Here is an 18,280-nt window from a genome sequence, read left to right on the forward strand (position 1 = left end):
CTTTTATTTGGGGAAGTGAGGGGTGTACTTATAGCTTGTTTCCAGAACTGGGGTCCCCTGCCCTACAGGGCTTCCTGGGAGATGGAGCGGCATGGGCAGGACTGAACAAGATTGCAGAGAAGGGGTTCCTGAGTCTGTCACTCCCTCCCACCGGGATGTGGGGGCATTTCTAACGAGTGCAGCAGAGAGACCACGCGCCCAGCCCTCTGGTTTGCTTCCAGGGCAATGATGCCCTTGCTGAGACCCACCTGCCATGTCCAGACAGGCTCCCAGTATTCCAGAGGAGAGATGGGGGGAGGGGTGTGGGGGGTGGGGAAAATCAAGCAAGGTCCAGTAAGAGAGGTACGTACCATAAAACAGACACATGGCGTCTGCCCTGCCCCCAGGAGGTAAAAAAGATTTCGGCCAGTCAGCAGGAGATTTCAAACCATTTCTCAGACACAAAGGCCACAGGAATAAGATGCCGATCAGAAGAAGAGGGCCTGCAGCAAGCAGAAAAATGGGCTTGCAAGGGCTCATATGTAAAACCTGACAGGCAGGCTGGATGGGACCTGTTGCAGAAAACTGGCTTCTACAGGCAAAAAGAACTCCCAGAAGGTGATGCTTCACCTGGCCTGGACGCACTGGCCACCTCTCCCTGTGTTGGCCTGTCCTCCCTTCCACTCTGGGAGGCTTAAGAGGACACACAGTCCAGGGGCTCCGTGCATAGGACGAATCCGGTGAAGATGCACAAAGATGCTATGTCTGGATTTCAGTCTTTCATTTGCAGTACGAGTGCAAAGCTCAGCGTCTCTGTCTCTGAGATCAGAGATTCCACCCACTTTACTGCACCTTCTGGAGAGGCCAGGGCCTGATGCCTAAAATGCCGCTTGCCCCCAGTTATTTTGTCCCCTTTGAGACTGAGCTAATGTTTCCCAGAGCCAGTGAGAACCAACAGAGCATTACCTTTGGCCCCAACGCAAGAAGCGGTTCCCTCCAGGGCATTCACACCAGCCAGCTGTGCCCACTATGCACATGGACAGGGTTCTCCCAGGACATGGGAGCAGAGAGGGAGACACAGTGAAACACCAGGACCCAGCCAGTCCCTTTTCCTCCTCCCCCCAAGCCTGAGGTTCTGGGTGGCCAAGATTTATATCCAAATAGGCACAGAGGCATTCAATGAAATGGTTTGAAAGTTTTTTCTCCAATTCTTTGTGAACTCGGCCTTCTAGAAGGCTGGGATGCAACCCATGGGCTCCCCAATGTGGTCGAGTAAAAGCAAAGTCGTTCAGAGGGAGGGTCCTGGGGTTTCTGCTCTCTGCTCTTCTCCCCTGGGGAGGGAGTATCTCAGACAGAACATACAGTAGAGTCCAACATGGAGATACCAGGACAGGAGCAGCAGGGAGGTGTCTAAGGAACACCTCCTTGCTCTCCAGGAGAGGACAAGGCCAACATGAGTCACAGGCACAACAGCTGAAGGCTCCCTTGAGTCTCCTCGACCTGGATTCTGGGAGGAGCCCGGTAGGGCACCTTAGGCTGTGTCCCTGGTCACCACTCCTGTCACTGACCCCATGCCCCTCAAGTCAACCTGCTGTCCTGCTCATTTCTTCCTAAGATCTTTAAGTCGTTGGAGAATTGTTTCTCTTTTAATTTATAAAATGATGCATGAATGTGTACTCACTTAGAAAAAAAATAGCTTATTGATATTTTAATCTAATTCCGGATAAACCTTCAGAAGCTGACTCAAGGGTTTCTTAAATATTCCCAGGGATGGTTTTAGAGACATGTCTTCTCTGAGGGATTACATATGACTCATTAAAAAGAGCATTTAATAACCAGGAGTCTGCTTGGTGTTTGATATTTCTGTCATATTTGCTGCTGACATTTTAGTGATGGGGTTCACAGATATTGACTGGGGAGGGAGGGACCCATCACGATTTGTTGATATTTTGGAGGCTTGATTGAGACTAAGAGGCTGGTTCTGGGCTCTGAGCTATCTGCTCAGCTTCCAACATGTGGGATCCAGGACCAAGCAAGACAGGTCCATCCACTGGCCAAGTGCAGGGGTCCAGATGTGAACCCTGGCACCTTAGTACATCTACTCTGCGCCTCTTGTCTCAACTCAGCAAATGAGCTGCCTGCATGTGCCCTGACCACATAAAGAGATGAGAAAGCTGCCTGACACCCATCCACAGACCCGGCATCCCCAGAAGGGGGCAGCGGCCAGCTCTGGCTCGCGCCTGCGCTTACCGGTTCCCATTAAATGTGGACTTGTACTCCCCGGCCGGGTGCAGCGTCTCGTCAGTGTAGACGGGCACAGATGCCCGGACACACTCGTGGGAACACTGGAGGGTCTCGTTGTAGGCCGTGAAGATGTCCAGACTGCTGGGCACTCGGGCAGGTGTGAAGTCTGTCAGGTTCTGGCAACTCTCCTCCTGATGGTTCGTCTTCCGCTGGTGGCTGTTCCTTCGTGGGTTCCCACTCTGCGCACAGCTGGGGGAGAGAGAGGTCAGGGTGGGGGTCGGAGTCGGGGTGGGGGACTCGCAGGTGCAGAGACCCACCAGCATCTCCCGCCGCCCTGACCCTAAGGAAACTTCACCTCCAGGCATTAATTAGACATCATCTAATAGTAATTCCCAGCCTCTTCAGAAAAATCAACCACAAGCAATGGGCTCTTTTTTAAAAATAAAATAAACTTTGATTTTTAGATGCTGCCATTATTGCAGTAAGGATTAAGAAGTGAGGAGTGGAGTTGTGTTATTGGGGAGCGAAGGTCTGGTTTGGCCAAGGAATGTCAGCCGGGCGGTGGTACTGACTCAGTTTCCCCAGGAACGCCTAGATGGTATGAAAATGATGATCATGGGGAAGGCTCTGTGCACAGGTCGGGGCGGCCATGGTTCTTGTGGAGTGGACCCCATAATTATCTCTGGGGAGAGATAAGACTGGGAACTCTCATCCTCAGCCTCTCCTCTGGCCAGGCTCACAAGCTGGAAATGAAAGCAGATCGTTTGGGTCTATGAAAAAGACTGTGTTTGTGCCCGTGGGTACCTGCCTTTATCCCCTGTTCTTTTGGACCACAGAGGCTTTCAGACACTGTGTAGACTGCACACATGGGTCCCACCCCTGTTGACCAAGGGATTTGACAGAAAAGGTGCACAGGGACCCTTCCCGGCTCCAGGAATCACCTCTAGGGCAAGTTCACAAGGATGGAAGGAAGTGTCATGCCCATGAAGGAGGAGACTTGAGGGGTCATGGTTTTCATCAGCTCATCAGTTCTCCTTTTCTACCCACTTCACAGCTCAGAGCCTTTGCAGAGTGAGTGGGCTGCAAGGCGCAGGGGTTCATGAGCCTGTCCCCATATAAATTGTGTTAATTCCCTGCCTCTTCTCAACGAGAGATATCCCTATAGCTGGCAGGGAAGACCCGCCCATAAATGAAGGTGAGAAGATGGACGTGAAAGCCAAGTGACCCCCCCCCCCCCCGCCCCCGCCACCCCGCTCACCAATGTCATGGAACCACTTATTCACCCTGCTGGACTGTCTTCCCCAAAAGACTCTTTGAAGGTCTGCTGCAAACCCCAAAGTGTGGGAAAACCAAGACGAAGCTTGTTGCCTATTACAGCATCACAGTCTGCCACCTCCTCGGTGGGGAGGGGATTTCACCATCAAGACAGCCAGTGGGATCGGACCTGCCGAGCATCCATGTGGTCCAGGGACCTGGAGCCCCTTCTCCAACCAGCCAGCCCTGCCCAAGACACGCTGCTGAGAGCTGACCATTATCTTCTCTATCTCCCCCAGAAAACACCCCAGGTCCAGGGTTTGCAGGCCATCAGGAGCTCTAAGACCTCCCTGGGCTGTTCCAGGGTGGTACCTCTCCACACTTTGATCTCTGTAATCCTGGAGGCTGGCTTTCTCCCACATTTCCTCAAGTCTCTGTTACCCAGAGACTCGGGGCACTTCCCTCCCACAAACCTGTGACTTCCTACCAAGGTCGGCAGGGGGATGATTTGCGTCCAAGGTGCTTTGGCCTTGATGTTAAGAGGAGCCTCGCTAGCTGGAGGAGAGACTGTAGGCGGACAGGGGCCCAGGAGGTGTGCGGGCAGTGGGGTCAGCTGGCAGCCCCCCGATTCTCCCAGGGGTGTAGCAGGTGTGTACACCCAGCAAGGCCAAGCTCAAAGTAGGCCAATTTCCAGGAGGAAATAGGCGAAGAAGGGCTGCCTGGAGCAAAGAAGTAACCTAGTTCAGCAGACACAGAGTGACTGTGATAGGAAGGCAGGGGACGGCAAGGGGCCAGCAGGGACCCCAGCCAGGCTGCTTGTATGAAATAAGGAAAACCAAACTGAGCTGTGAGGGGGACATTCAGAGGGGTGCTAGGATCTGAGAGATGGACTTCAGGAACAGGCTACCTGCTGCCTAAGGAATTAAGCAAAGCAGGCTGGGCTTGTGCCCTGCAGGGAAAGCCACTGGGAGGGCACTGTCAGGGAACAACCCCTCCCATTGGGTGGCCGAGCTGCCCTGGCAAAGGTGAGTGGGTTGAGCAGAGCAGGAGCTGTGTGGCACTCTCCACCCCAGAGAAATGATTCCCTGGTCTGTGAGCTGAGATGGGGTTGAGAAGCAAGAACTCTCTGTGTGTGCTTCCCCAGGGACCCCCACTGACCCCTGTTACCCAGCCAGAAGGGCCAAGGGTCCTTACCAGTTTTTTAAGACAAGAGTTGTAATCAGAGCAGCTATGACCATGATGAGGGAGACGGTGATGGTGATGATCTGATGGACGGCCAAACCTGGAAACAGAAAAGGAGGAGGGGAGCCGTGAAACCAGAGGCATGAGATGAAGGGGCCCAGGAAAGGACAGGGAGGAGGGACCTGTCCCATCAACTCAGCCCTGAACACGAGGTCCAGTCACATGTTGAGAAGCCCTGCAAGGGGGTCCGCGTCAATGGGGTCTCATGGGACCAGGTCAGATCGGTTTTCTGCCCACATGCAGGTGCTGCCAGATGCAATGGGTACCAGGGCTGTTTTCACCTGGAGCCAGGGAAGGGAGGCCCCAGCCTGGCCTCTCTCAGGCCCTGAGAAATGACTCAGCCCTTGGGCAGCTTTGCCCTTTCTTGCACCTGCTGAGCCCTTCACCTGGCACAGGTAAGCTCTGGCACCACCCCTTTCTCTGCTCCCAACCTGGGTAAGTTCTGTTCCTTGTGTCTGGGAACCAGGGAAGCTGGCCTGCTGGTGGGAGCAGGGTTTGCCTAGATGCAGGAGGAGCCAGGACAGCCCAGGATTTATTGGGAAGGGAGGGAAGAGAGGCAGGTGACATTGTTGTAGATTCAGGCACTTGGGTCACTGGAGAGCATCTTCATCTTTCCAGATTCCTCTCTAAGAAGTTCACAGCCAGATAAGCTTCCAGGGAATAAGAGATCCAGGCCCAGAAGGTGATGCTTCCTAAAGTCCCAGAGAAGGATCTGCAGTCTGGCCTCCAGGTCCTGTCTCCCCTTGTGTGTGTTATACACCATGGGGGGAGGAGGCAGGGGAAACAGCAGACAGGGACAGAAGGACTGGCCACTCCAGGAGCAGAGCAGCCACAGCCCTGAATGAGAGTGGTCTGAACCCCACACGAGGGCCAGGATGGCAGAGGACAAGAATGGTCTGTACTGTCCCTCTGTCCATCCACCCCCATCCCCTGCATCACCTTCCATCAACCACAGATGCAGGGAGAGGGAAAAAAGACAGGTTGGCAACACTTCTGATCCCTTCCCGTGTAACTCATCTTTACATCATTCCAGAGACACTAGGGTTGAATCCTCTGGTCAGTGAGGTCCACCTGGAAGGTCCAGGACTCTGGTCCTGCTCTTCTCCCATCATCAAGAACCACACCTGAGGAGCTGGGGGCTAACAGCCATAAGGGGCTCTGCAGAGACCCCTGCAGGTGCAGTACCCTGCCCCCGGGAGTGCTGACTCTCTGCCATTCTTACATCTCTGCCACTTGAGTATCTGTCTCTCTCCACTTCTGATGTTCAGGTGCAGAGGCCACCCATCACACCTGTGGACCCTGCCAGTCCTGGAGTGAGGACACAGCATGTGTGTGGTCCAGTGTGGAGCATCTCAGAGGTGTAACACTTTTCTTTGGTGGCCTCTGAAGGACACATTCACACACAGATGTTACTTCTCCACTGAATATGATCTTCGTGGGGGAAATTGCTAATAAATGATTCAAAGCTGGCATGACCAGAAAACAAGCTCTTCCTGGCCACCTCTCTTCCAGGCTATTTCTGTTTTTTCCCCAGGAATTCCCTTCCTGAGCCCACAGAATAAGCAACACTCAGAAAACCGAAGATGTCATGGGCCTCCCTTCACTCATTCTTTTAGCCACTGATTCAAGAATCACCTATTGAGTACCTACAGCATGCCAAGCAGGGCCAGTTTTGACTAACTCAGTCATGGTGCCTGCCCTCAGGAATAGCTGGTGTGGTGCCCATTTTTAAAAGTGGCAGTGTTCACTGCTGGTTCTGACCAGTGGCTTCCCATACACCTGTGCCCAATACATGACATGTACTACAAAGCTCTGAGCTGGTTTGCCTTCCCTCTGGGTCTGACAGATCAGCCTGACAATGGGGTTGAAAGCTACATATGCCAGTAAAGGACCATTCTTAATCTCACCACCAACAAAGTGTCCACCAGTCTCAGTAATCTCTATATATTCACCAGCTTTTTCCCTGAGACCCAACTCAGACTTTGTTGGAAGAGGGAGGTTGACATGGATGTCTAGTTTAATGGATGATCAGGAAAGATGGCTGCTCAGTCTTCCCTCACCCTCCATCTACACAATCCTTCTGATTCAGTCAAGAGACGAGGATGCTGTCATGAAGAGTATGAGCTCATCCTGCATCTGTGCTTCTTGTGAAGAGAAGGAGGCTGATGATGGTGATGGTGACTATGACGGTACTGATTTTGGTGACTATTGATGATGGTGATGGTGACTATGATAGTACTGATGATGATGGCGATGATGGCACTGATGTTGATGATGGTGATGGTGACTATGATGGTACTGATGTTGATGATGGTGACTATGATGGTACTGATGTTGATGATGGCACTGATGTTGATGATGGCGATGGTGACTATGATGGTACTGATGTTGATGATGGTGACTATGATGGTACTGATGTTGATGATGGTGATGGTGACTATGATTGTACTGATGTTGATGATGGTGATGGTGACTATGATGGTACTGATGTTGATGATAGTGATGATGATGATGATGGTGATTGTGCTGTTGCTGACAGTGACAGTGATGATGGAAATGGTAATTGTGGAGATGATGATGGTGATGGTTACAGTGGTGGTAATGTTGATGTTGTCACTGCTGATGGTCATTGTGGTATGTCTGTTGGTGATGGTGATTTGATAACATAAATGGTGATGGTGGTGGTGATGAGGACAGTAGAGTGGTGATGATGGTAATATGATGCTGGTGATGATGATTGTGGTGTTGGTGATGGTGGTGATGATGAAAGTGGTGATGATGGTGATGTGACGGTGATAGTGGTAATGATGATGTTCCTGCTATTGCTGATGGTGATTTGATGGTGGAAACGGTGATGGTGATGATGATGGTGATGACGTCATTGATGATGATGGTATAGTGTTGATGATGGTGATATGATGCTGGTGATGATGTTAGTGATGACGGTGGTAGTGATGATATGATGATACTGATGATGATAATGAAGGTGATGGTGATTATAATGATGTTGGTCATAATGATGGAGATCACAGGCATGCTCAAGTATTAGAAATTGTCAGGTGTGTATTATCTCATTTATTCTTTGCAACATCACTCAAAGGTGCATGCTGTCATAATAAATATGGAACTGAAAATCATCTGGACAAGTTTGCTTGAATTCCTTGGATCACATAGAACCTGATGGCTACTAAACCCATACTAAGAGCTGTAGTATAATAGGATTTGATCTTAAACTTTATTCATTTCCGTTTGGGCTTTGATCTCGGGTCCTTGCATCTTCCAAGACAGAGGCTGGCACCACTACCCTCTACATTCCTGGGGAGAATAATCTGCTAAATTATGGATGCTGGTGTTTAAAAGCCTCATCATCTCTTCCATGGATAGATCTCTTAAGGAGTGCTCCAGACCCATGTCAAGAGCCTCTCAGTCATCTTGGCAGGTCATATTCCCAAGTCCATGGCAAGAACTGAACCACTGCTTCTTGAGCTAAACCTGCCATTTTCTTGGGTAGGAGCATTCAACATCTATAAAGAGCACACTGAATGGGAGTGAGCCAAAAGTAGTAGGGATTGGTTCAACTTCAGGCCAAGCCCAGCTAGAGTAGAGGCACTGAGAGCTCCCTTACAAGATCAGAACACTTTGTGGTCCATGCCCCAATGTCTGCAGGGCCAGAGAGGCCCAGGCCACCACTGGATGTGGACCCCACATACCAAGGGAATTCTTCTGTTGGGTTGAACATCTGCAGTGACCAAAGTCCTTAGAAGGGAAGAGCTCAATGACCAGCTACATCTTAGATGTTTAATTCCCTCTGTAACTGAGGATGGGGGAAAAGATATTCATTCTCTTCGTCTGGTGAATGGAAGAAACTGATGATCAGAGGGGAAAACAGCTGGCTCAAGGAATGCCCTCATTGATGACAAGAAGACCAGAAGCCCAGCCCTCTGCCTAAGGTTCTCACGAGTCTTTGAGCCCCTGAAGAAAAAGCCCAATCTTCATCATCTTTATATCCACCACACTCCCAACCATACACAGATTGCCTGACACAGAACCTTGCAACAGCACTGTGTGACATTATGAAATTGATAACTGAAGACTAGAGAACAAAAAGCCAGGGGAACAGGGAGAAAGTTAATGACATAATTCCAATGTTTGCCTTGTTCTAGAGGACCCTTTCCTGCCTTCTGTGTGAAATTTCTCCATAGGACTTGCCAAGTTAAAATTTGGAAAAAATGATATATGGGTTAATAACCAGCCAGGATCATCTGGGTGGAAGTACAACAATAATATCATGGCCATGCTCTTTGGAAAGACTGCTGTATGCCTGTCTTCACACCCATGGTCAATTTAATCCACTGCTGATCCTGCAGAGCCCAGGTGTAGGCAGGTCTCTACTCCGGAAAAATCAAACATTAAGCTCCAAGTGAACAAATCTGTAACCACATTCTTGGGAATAAAGGTACTTAGAGGCAAACTCCTTACTGCTCCTCATGTATTTCATTTGCAAAGCAAACAGCCTTGTGCTTCCATGCCTGGCCCGTGGGTTGTGATGGGTCACTGGGTTCAGGCATAAGGGACTGATGACTACAAGAAGACCCCACAGTCAGGATGGTTGACAAGGACCAGGCCTTTTGACATGTAGTGAGAATGGTATTTGTAGGAAGCAGATTAGAAGATGTAAACCCAAGAAGGATGTCTCATCTTTTCTTCTCTTTGAGAGGTCAGTCCTAAAAGGATGATAGAACTTCTCATGAGAGGCTGGGTAGTGTTTCAAGCATCTGTCTTATCATTCAGGTTCCCCAAATGCCAGGAGTTGTTTCCTCATCCATGTAAGTCACTTAAGTCTGCACAGATCCTGGGTAGGCAAAGTTTGACATAAGGAGCCAGATGACAAATACTTTAGGTTTGGCAGGTAGCATGACCTCTGTTGCAACTTCTCAACCCAGCTGTGGATGGTATGCAACCAGTGGGCACGGCTGTGTGCCAATAAAACTTTATTTAGGAAAACACACAGCTAATTTAGGTGAATAGCTGAAGGCGATGTAGCTTATCAGTTAAGAAACAGACAATCAGTTTTGAATGGTTGCTTAAAGCTGGGACTCAAACTGCAAACTTCTGGTATTATACAACCTTCCTGCTCTATCATCAAAGATCTGGAGTCTTCTGAGACCTTCACCGTAAGTGTCAAGGTGATTTTAAAGACAGTCAAGCATCTGTCTTATCAAGTGGGGCCAAAACTACCAGCAGTGGACAGCTTCGTCCTACTGGATACGTTCATGCAAAGCTGGCTTGAGAACAGATCACTCTGTGACACTCAGTTAAACAGGATTCTCGATTTTTGGAGACTAAAGATCAAGGAGAACCTTACCAGTTGAATCAATAGCCCTCAGGAATATTTCAGCCATGTGTCTATCTCAATTTTTCCTTGAAGGTTGAAAAGAAGCTTCATGGTGTGAATGATAATAAGGACCTATGTTATACAGAACAGAGAACTCTGCTCAGTGCTCTGTAATGGCCTATGTGGGAAAAGAATCTAGAAAAGGGTGGATATATGTATATTAATAACTGATTCCCAAGTGGTTCAGTGGTAAAGAACCCACCTGCCAAGCAGGAGATACAGGTTTGATCCCTGAGTCGGGAAGATCCTTGGAGAAGGAAATGGCTACCCATTCCAGTATTCTTGCCTGGGAAATCCCATGGACAGGGGAGCCTAGAGGGCTACAGTCCATGGGGTCACAAAGAGAAATGACTGAGCAACTAAAAAACAACCAACATAACTGATTCACTTTGCTGTACAACAGAAACTAACACAACACTCTAAATCAACTATACTCCAACTAAAAAAAGCTTAGGGGGACCTTCCCTGGTGGCTCAGAGGTAAAAGAATCTGCCTGAAATGCAGGAGATGCAGGTTTGATCCCTGGGTGGGGAAGATCCCCTCGAGGTGGAAATGGCAACCCACTCCAATATTCCTGCCTGGGAAATTTCATGGACAAAAAAGCCCAGAGAGCTACAGACCATGGGGGTCCAGAGTCAGACATTACTTAGTGACTACAGCAACAAGAGCCAATAAAAATTAATTTTTAAAAATAAAGAATGTTCAGAGCATAGAATCCTTGCATTGGGAGAGATCTTACCCCTGGGTCTGTGGACAGGGTTTTCGCTGCCACAAACGGGACTGTTCTTCGGGAAGCATTCACCCAACTTTTCTCCTCTCTGAATAGTTTCCCTCAACACTCTCATCTTCAATGCTGTTCCCTCCGGTCAGGTCTCTGGTACTCATTACATAATGCAAAAGCAGCAACATCTATGCCATAAACCTTACTGACCCTGAGCAAGGCCAGCTGTTGGGTGAGTTGTGGTTGGGTTGACAAGGATGTCACCTTAAGGGAACATACACTCTATATCCTCAAGAAAGGGAGGAAAAGACAACTTACTTTCTCCTCTCCACCTTCCAAGGTCAATCTTGAATCCATCTTCAAACTCTTTGCCATTCAGACATGGTCCCAGTGCGCAGAGCAAGCTGTGTGGGGAATCTTGCTTCCTCTTCCTGACAGGTGTGATTGTTCCTGCTAATTTAGGGGCTCTTTCTGCTCCTGGTAATTGCCACTGTATACTAATGTGCTAGGAATCAGCTGCCATCCGGATAATGAAAAATTATACCCGGAATAATGGATGGCGGCAGATGGATTACCAAGCGCTGCATCAATCAATAGGGCTTTTATGGATATATTTGTGGTGGTTTGTAATAAGATCAGGTCCTGAAGATTGATGGGGAAATTGGTAATCCATCTCTGGGTCTGGATGAGTTTCTTATTAAATGCAGCTGAATCAACTGTCCATGGCAGGAACCAGCCCTTCCGAGACCTCCCTTCCAGACATGAAGGGACAGTGGGACTCACCTGTGGGTACCTAAGGCAGGAACAAGGGCCCCGTAATTGAGGTAAAGGATAGCATTTCTGGGTTTACACTGGCTCATTTCCAAAGCAGGGCTCTCATGCACCCACATTATGGGAATCAAGACTCTGACAAATGGATGCAAGGATGTCTGTCTCCAGGGGTTGGATAGGTGACTGTGGTACCCAATTCCACCACAAAGAGACCATTCCTTTACCACAAACACCACAAAGCACTGAATACACAGGACATCTTTGACAAATGGTTTCTGGCAACACTGCAGAAATTACAGCATCCAGATGACAGGTGAGAGGCCAGCCTCACTTTCTTGAGGAAGAGTAACCACAAGGTTGAGGCTCTTTCTGAGGCAGCTGGCCACCTGGAGGGGAGCAGGCTGTTGAGAGAAAGTGCACCTTCTAAAACTGGGGTGTTCACAGAAAAAGCTACCTGCTTTGTGGTGGAGACACAAAGGCACATCATTTTCTAACTGACCCGAAAGAGCCTTCCAAGGATTGAGTGATAACAGAGGTTTAGAGACAAGACTGTTGAGATGACATGTCCACCCATCCAAAGTCCTTCCAGCCTGGGGCAGGACGTCAGCAGAGAGCACAGAGGCTCACCCAGGAAACGGCTGGGCCGACACCTCAAGGAATCACCCCAAAGGACCTCAGAGCCTGACTGCAGCAGTGGTCCTGGGCCAGGAATATCAGGCTGGGTCCGGAGACGCAGGGGACATATGTGGTCCCACTAGCATCTAAAGGGTGGACATCAAAGATGCAGGCAGAGATGCAGATGTAGAGAATGGTCATATGGACACCACAGGGGGAAGGGGGTGGGACAAGCTGGGAGAGTAGCGCTGATGTATATGCACTGTGAATGCATATTCAGTTGCTTCAATCATGTCCGACTCTGCAACGCTATGGACTGTAGCCAGCCAGGCTCCTCTGTCCATGGGATTTCCCAGGCAAGAATATTGGAGTAAGCTGCCATTTCTTCCTCCAGGGGATCTTCCTGATTCAGGGATCAAATCGGTGTCTCCTGCAGCTCCTGCAATGCGGTGGATTCTTTACCACTGAGCCCTTGGAGAAGCCCATATATATACCACCATGTGTAAAATAGATAGCTAGTAGGAAGTTGCTATGTAGCACAGGAAGCTCAGCTCAGTGCTCTGTGATGACCTAGAGAGGTGGGGTGTGGGGGGTGGGGTGGAGGGTCAGGAGGGAGAGGATATATGTATACATATAGCTGATTCACTTCATTATACAGCAGAAAGCAACACAACATTGTAATAACAATTATCCTCCAATAAAAACAACAATAACAACAAACCCAGAAGCCAGCAGACATCCAATAATGCACAGGATAGCCTCATGAGAAAGAAAGACCTGGACCCAAATGTCAACTGTGCTGAGGCTGTCTGGAAGGAAAAATGGGTGAACAAGACACGGGCATCCACCTCTCAAACCCCCAGCAGACCATCTGAACTGACTCCCAGGGACACCATCACTGAGGCAGCATGCAGCTAGCGGGTAAGAAACGTCCCAAGATGACACCCTCTGGGGCTGCACCATGAGGAATGTGGTTCTTCCCCATCAAGTCTCTTCTCCCCCTAGTCTTGTCCCCATGCAGAGCAGAGATAGGACTGGCAGCGAGGGTGCAGGACTGATGTGGGGGCTGTAGAGCTGATCCACCCGGTGATTGTGCTGGCGGCGATACCACCCATGCTTCTCAGTGAATGAGTTCCCGTGCAGCTCAGCATCCCCTCCCCTGCAGAAGTGGGCACAAAGATGCTCCCCATTTCCATGCGGAGATAGCACAGAGCAACCTGGGAGGTCCCCAAGGCCACTCTCAGATTCACTAACTCCCTATAAGGACCCACAGCATTGAGCAAAGCTATTAAACTCCAGTTACAGTTTATGACAGCTCAGTGCTACAGATTAAAATCAGCAATAGGAAGAGTGTGGGAGAGACCAGTGGCCTCCAACCATTCTGCCAATGGAGGTGTGGACAGCACGATGCTTCCCAGTGACCACGGTGACAATATGCACAGGGTATGCTCAGCCAGTGAAGCTCCTCCAAGCCTGAGTGTCCAATCCTGTTGGGGCTTGGTTATGTCTACAAAGCTGACTTCCCATGATGCTGGCTGTGGTCTCCAGCCCATCCAGAGGTCAAGCTGACATAGTAGCCTACGGTCCCAGCCTAAATTACCTTGTTAGCATAGGCTATATGCTCAGTTCAAGACCCCAGGTAAACAAAGAACTTCATATCAGGCAGCACACTCCTGGAGCTGAAGGGTGACCTCCCAGGAGGTAGGACCAAGAGCTTTTCTTTGAACAAGCTTAACCCTTTTTGCACATATAGCAGAGACTCAGCAAACACGGGACTCAGACCCAAGCAGGCTTGTTCTCGGCCTGCACTGTTAGCTGGTGCCCTGCACAGCCCGCTGGAGAATGGCAGTCCTCTCTCTGCATGGGAGGTCAGTGGCTGTGGAGACACAGTCCTGGGATGACACCCACTCTGCAGTCCAGAGTCTTCAAAAGGGACTTGACCTTGAATGACATCCCCTGACACTGGGATCAACTAAAACTGTTCCATCCACATTGTCCATATCTGGGAGCAAGTTTCTCAGTTGAGAACCTCCTTCATTTTTGGACTTGAACTAGAGAACCCAGTGCTGTAGATGGGGAGACAGAGGGAGCCTGGAACCTAACATGGTCACGCGGATGTCAGATCCAAACCCCAGAGAACACATCCAGCCACCTTCACTCTTCTCAGCACTGTCTTCTCAGCCAGGTCTCAGCTCAGTCCCTTCTCAGCCCCACGGCCAGCTCTGCCCATTCAGACCTGGGATCCATGCAAGAGTGGGGTTTGGGGAATAGCAAGCTTCAGGAGACCCCACTCACGGGCAGCAGGGTTTGCTCCAGGTTATGGGGTTGGCTTGTCCCCCTCAAGTGCAAATGTTGAAGTTCTGTCTCCCCCACCTCCCTAGAATATGGCCTTGTTTGCAAATAGGGTCCTTGGAGATGCAATTAGTGACTTCATTCACACTGGAGTCAGGTGGCCCCTACTCCCATGTGACTAGTGTCCTTGTAAACAGGGGGCATGTGGACACACACAGGGGGCAGACTGCAGTGATGCTGCCAAGAGCCAAGGACCTGCTCGGGGCCAGGAGGGAGCCTGGAAGGGAGCCCGTAATGGATGCTACCGTGGTTCCAAGAGAGCCGCTGATGGATGCTTCTGTGGTGCCTTCAGAGGCAGCAGAGCCACGCAGACACTGGCCTCGACTTCTGGCCTGCAGGGTACTGAGAGGATAGATTCTGCTGTGTAAGCCTCCTCCTCGCCCTAATCTGTGGGTCTGTGTCATGGGGACCCCAGGAATTGACTGCACCTTCTGACCTTTGTGGCACTCAGGCAAACTGGGGAGGGAGGTGTCAGTAGGGTCAAGAAACCCAGAGCCCTCACCCTATGATCCACTTCACAGATGACTGCAAAGCCATGGTCTCAATTTCTTTTTTCCTCCCTTGCTTCATGCCCTTCAGTCAGTCCCCTGACAGGGCCATCACAAAGGGAGGGGACCATGTGCCCAAAGCTGTGATCGTTTTTTTTTTTTTTAATGTTTCTACTTTATTTATTTTTAAAGATCTATTTTTATTTATTTTGTTTACTTTTCATGCCACATGACACATTGGATCTTAAGTTTCCTGACAAGGACTTGAACGCATGCCCCACCCCACACACACACATTGAGAGTGCAAGGTCTTAACCACTGGACCACTGGGGAAGTTCCCAAGCCCCCATCTTAACCATACGCTTCACCAGTCCCATGACGGCCAACAGGGGACAGGTGACGTCTCTCTGTATTGGGTTGAATAGTCTCCCCCTAGAACTCATGCCCCCCAGAACCTCAGAATATGACCTTATTTGGAAATCGGGTCTTTACAGATTTAATGAATTACATAAGGGTCTGGAGATGATGTTACCCTAGATTCAGGGCGGGCCCTCAACGCAGTGGCTGGTGTCCTTACAAGACACACAAGAGAAGAGGACACAGAACAAGGGAGAAACACATGTGAAGACAGCGGCAAGGGAAGAAGGGATGTGGCCAAGGAGCTGTGGCCACCAGGAGCTGGAGCAGATGAGGAGCATCCTCCCCAGAGCTGTGGAGGGAGCAGGGCCCTTCAGACACTGGATCCTAACCTCCAGGCTGTTGAGAACACCTTTCTGTTACTTTGTGCCCCAGGACACAGATACACTGGTTTTGCCTCAGTTTCCTCATTTACAAAAAGATGCAGGAGGAAATGATGTTTCCCCAGTGGCTCAGCAGTAAAGAAGCCACCTGCAAAGCAGGAGCTGCAGGAGAGGCAGGTTAGATCCCTGGGTTGGAAAGATCCCCTGGAGGAGGGCATGGCAACCCACTCCAGTACTCATCTGGAGAATCCTGTGAACAGAAGAGCCTGGCAGGCTACAGTCCATGAAGCTGCAAAAGAGTTGGACATGACTGAGCAAGTGATCACAGGAGGAAGGTTTATTCGGGGGATGTAGGCAGCCTTTACACTTCTCTGCTGGCTCAGACAGTAAAGAATTTGCCTGTACTGCGGGTGACCAGGGTTCGATCCCTGGGTTGGAAGATCCCCTGGAGGAGGACACAGCAACCCACTCCAGTGTTCTTGCCTGGAGAATCCCCATGGACAGAAGAGCCTGGTGGACTACAGTCCATGGGGTCGCAAAGACTTGGACACAACTAAGAGACTAGGCACAGCACACAGTACCCAGCACACAGTACCCAGGCAGTCTTTAGCTGCCGTCTCCTGAAGGGCAGGTGTCTTTCCTGGCAACAGTGAGGGTGGTCCTCCTTCCACCCTGGAAACAAATTCCTTCCAGAGAGGGACTCAGCTGGTGTGCTGAGGGGCTGAAATCCTGTGCCCCTGCGCCTGGGGTCCCTGATACCACACCAGCACAACAAAGCCTTAAGGGAGAGGTCAGAAAACTGGGACACATCTGGCCCACTGCCTGACACAGTAAATAAACTTTTATTGGCACAAGGCCACGTCCATTCATTTACATATTGTGTAGGGCTGCCTTTATGCTACAATGGTAGAGTTAAGCAGTGTGGCTGAAATCCTAAAATACTTTCTATGTGCCCCTAGGGGACAGCTGAAATCCCAGAGTGGGCACCATGGTGCATGTGGCATGACTGGGGTGAGGAGCAGTGAACAGTTGGGGAAAGCAAGGGGTGACCCAGCATACCCTTTTATCACGTGTCTCTCCTGCTGCATGACCACACGGGTTGGAGGGTTGAGCCATAGGGTCGCCACTTTCAGAGGGTTTTGAACTGGATTCAATGGCTATGCACATGGGTTATCCACGGAAGCCAGGGCCTATCCACCTGGCCGCTTGACCAAATTTCGATTCAGTGGGCAGCAGTGACCAGGATGTTGTCACTGCTGGCCCAGGAAATGTGCCCCCAGCCTGGGGCCCTGGCCAGCCAGACACAGGGGTCAGATTTACTCATTCACAGGCAGGATCATTTCCCACAGAAAAGCCAGTCCCTAGGCAGATACAAACTGTGGAAAATTCTTAAAGAGATAGGAATACCATATCATCTTACTTGCCTCCTGAGAAATCGGCATGCAGGTCAAGAAGCAACAGATAAAACAAGACGTGGAAAAACGGACTGGTTCAAAAGTGTACATCAAGGCTGTATATTGTTACTCTGCTTATTCAACTTCTATGCAGAGTACATCACGCAAAATGCCAGGCTGGTTGAAGCAAAAGCTGGAATAAAGATTGCTGGGAGAAATATCAATAACCTCAGATATGTAGATGATGCCACTTTAATGACCGAAAGAGAAGAGAAACTAAAAAACCTTTTGATGAGGGTGAAAGAGGAGAGTGAAAAGCTTGCTTAAAACTCAACATTCAAAAAACTAAGATCATGGCATCCGGTCCCATCACTTCATGGCAAATAGGGAAAATGTGGAAATAGTGACAGAATTTATTTTCTTGGGCTCCCAAATCACTGCAGACAGTGACTGCAGCCAAGAAATTAAAAGATGCTTGCTCCTTGGAAGAAAAGCTATGACAAACCTAGATAGCATATTAAAAAGCAGAGACATCATTTTGCTGACAAAGGTAGGTATAGTCAAAGCTATGGTTTTTCCAGTAGTCACACATGGATATGAGAGTTGGACCATATAGAAGACTGAGTGATGAAGAACTGATGTTTTTGAACTGTTATGTTGGAGAAGACTCTTGAGAGACCTTTGGATTGCAAAGGCGATCAAACCAGTCAACCCTAAAGGAAATCAACCCTGAATAATTCATAGGAAGGGCTGATGCTAAAGCTGATGCTCCAATATTTGGCCATCTGATGTGAAGAGCTAGCTCATTGGAAAGGCCCCTAGTGCTGAGAAAGATTGAGGGCAGGAGGAGAAGGGGGCAACAGAGGTTGGATAGTTGGATGGCATCACTGATCCAGTGGACATTAGTTTGAGCAAACTCCGGGAGGTAATGGAGGACAGGAAGCCAGGTGTTCTGCAGTCCATGGAGTTGCAAAGAGTCGGACATGACTTAGCAACTGAACAACAACAAGGGGAAAGGCAAAACACACAGCTGGGATGGAGTCCGAAACTCCCAGGCAGCGTGCACACTGGGGCTGCTCAAGTGT

At 49.7% G+C, this 18,280-nt stretch overlaps 1 protein-coding gene across 1 annotated transcript in view; it reads right to left on the bottom strand.

Moving 5' to 3' along the window:
* Window positions 1-409: 409 nt before the first annotated feature.
* AJAP1 (adherens junctions associated protein 1) overlaps window positions 410-18,280 on the bottom strand; it is a 61,403-nt gene continuing 43,532 nt past the window's right edge. Inside the window, exons 3-5 of the mRNA XM_052653557.1 lie at window positions 4,672-4,759; window positions 2,230-2,472; window positions 410-482 (exon numbers count right to left, since the gene is read on the bottom strand). Coding sequence (XP_052509517.1) covers window positions 410-482; window positions 2,230-2,472; window positions 4,672-4,759 — 404 coding nt within the window. The remainder of the gene's footprint in view (window positions 483-2,229; window positions 2,473-4,671; window positions 4,760-18,280) is intronic.

The sequence above is a fragment of the Budorcas taxicolor genome, chromosome 16 (assembly GCF_023091745.1).
Source record: "Budorcas taxicolor isolate Tak-1 chromosome 16, Takin1.1, whole genome shotgun sequence".
In the NCBI taxonomy this organism is placed as follows: domain Eukaryota; kingdom Metazoa; phylum Chordata; class Mammalia; order Artiodactyla; family Bovidae; genus Budorcas; species Budorcas taxicolor.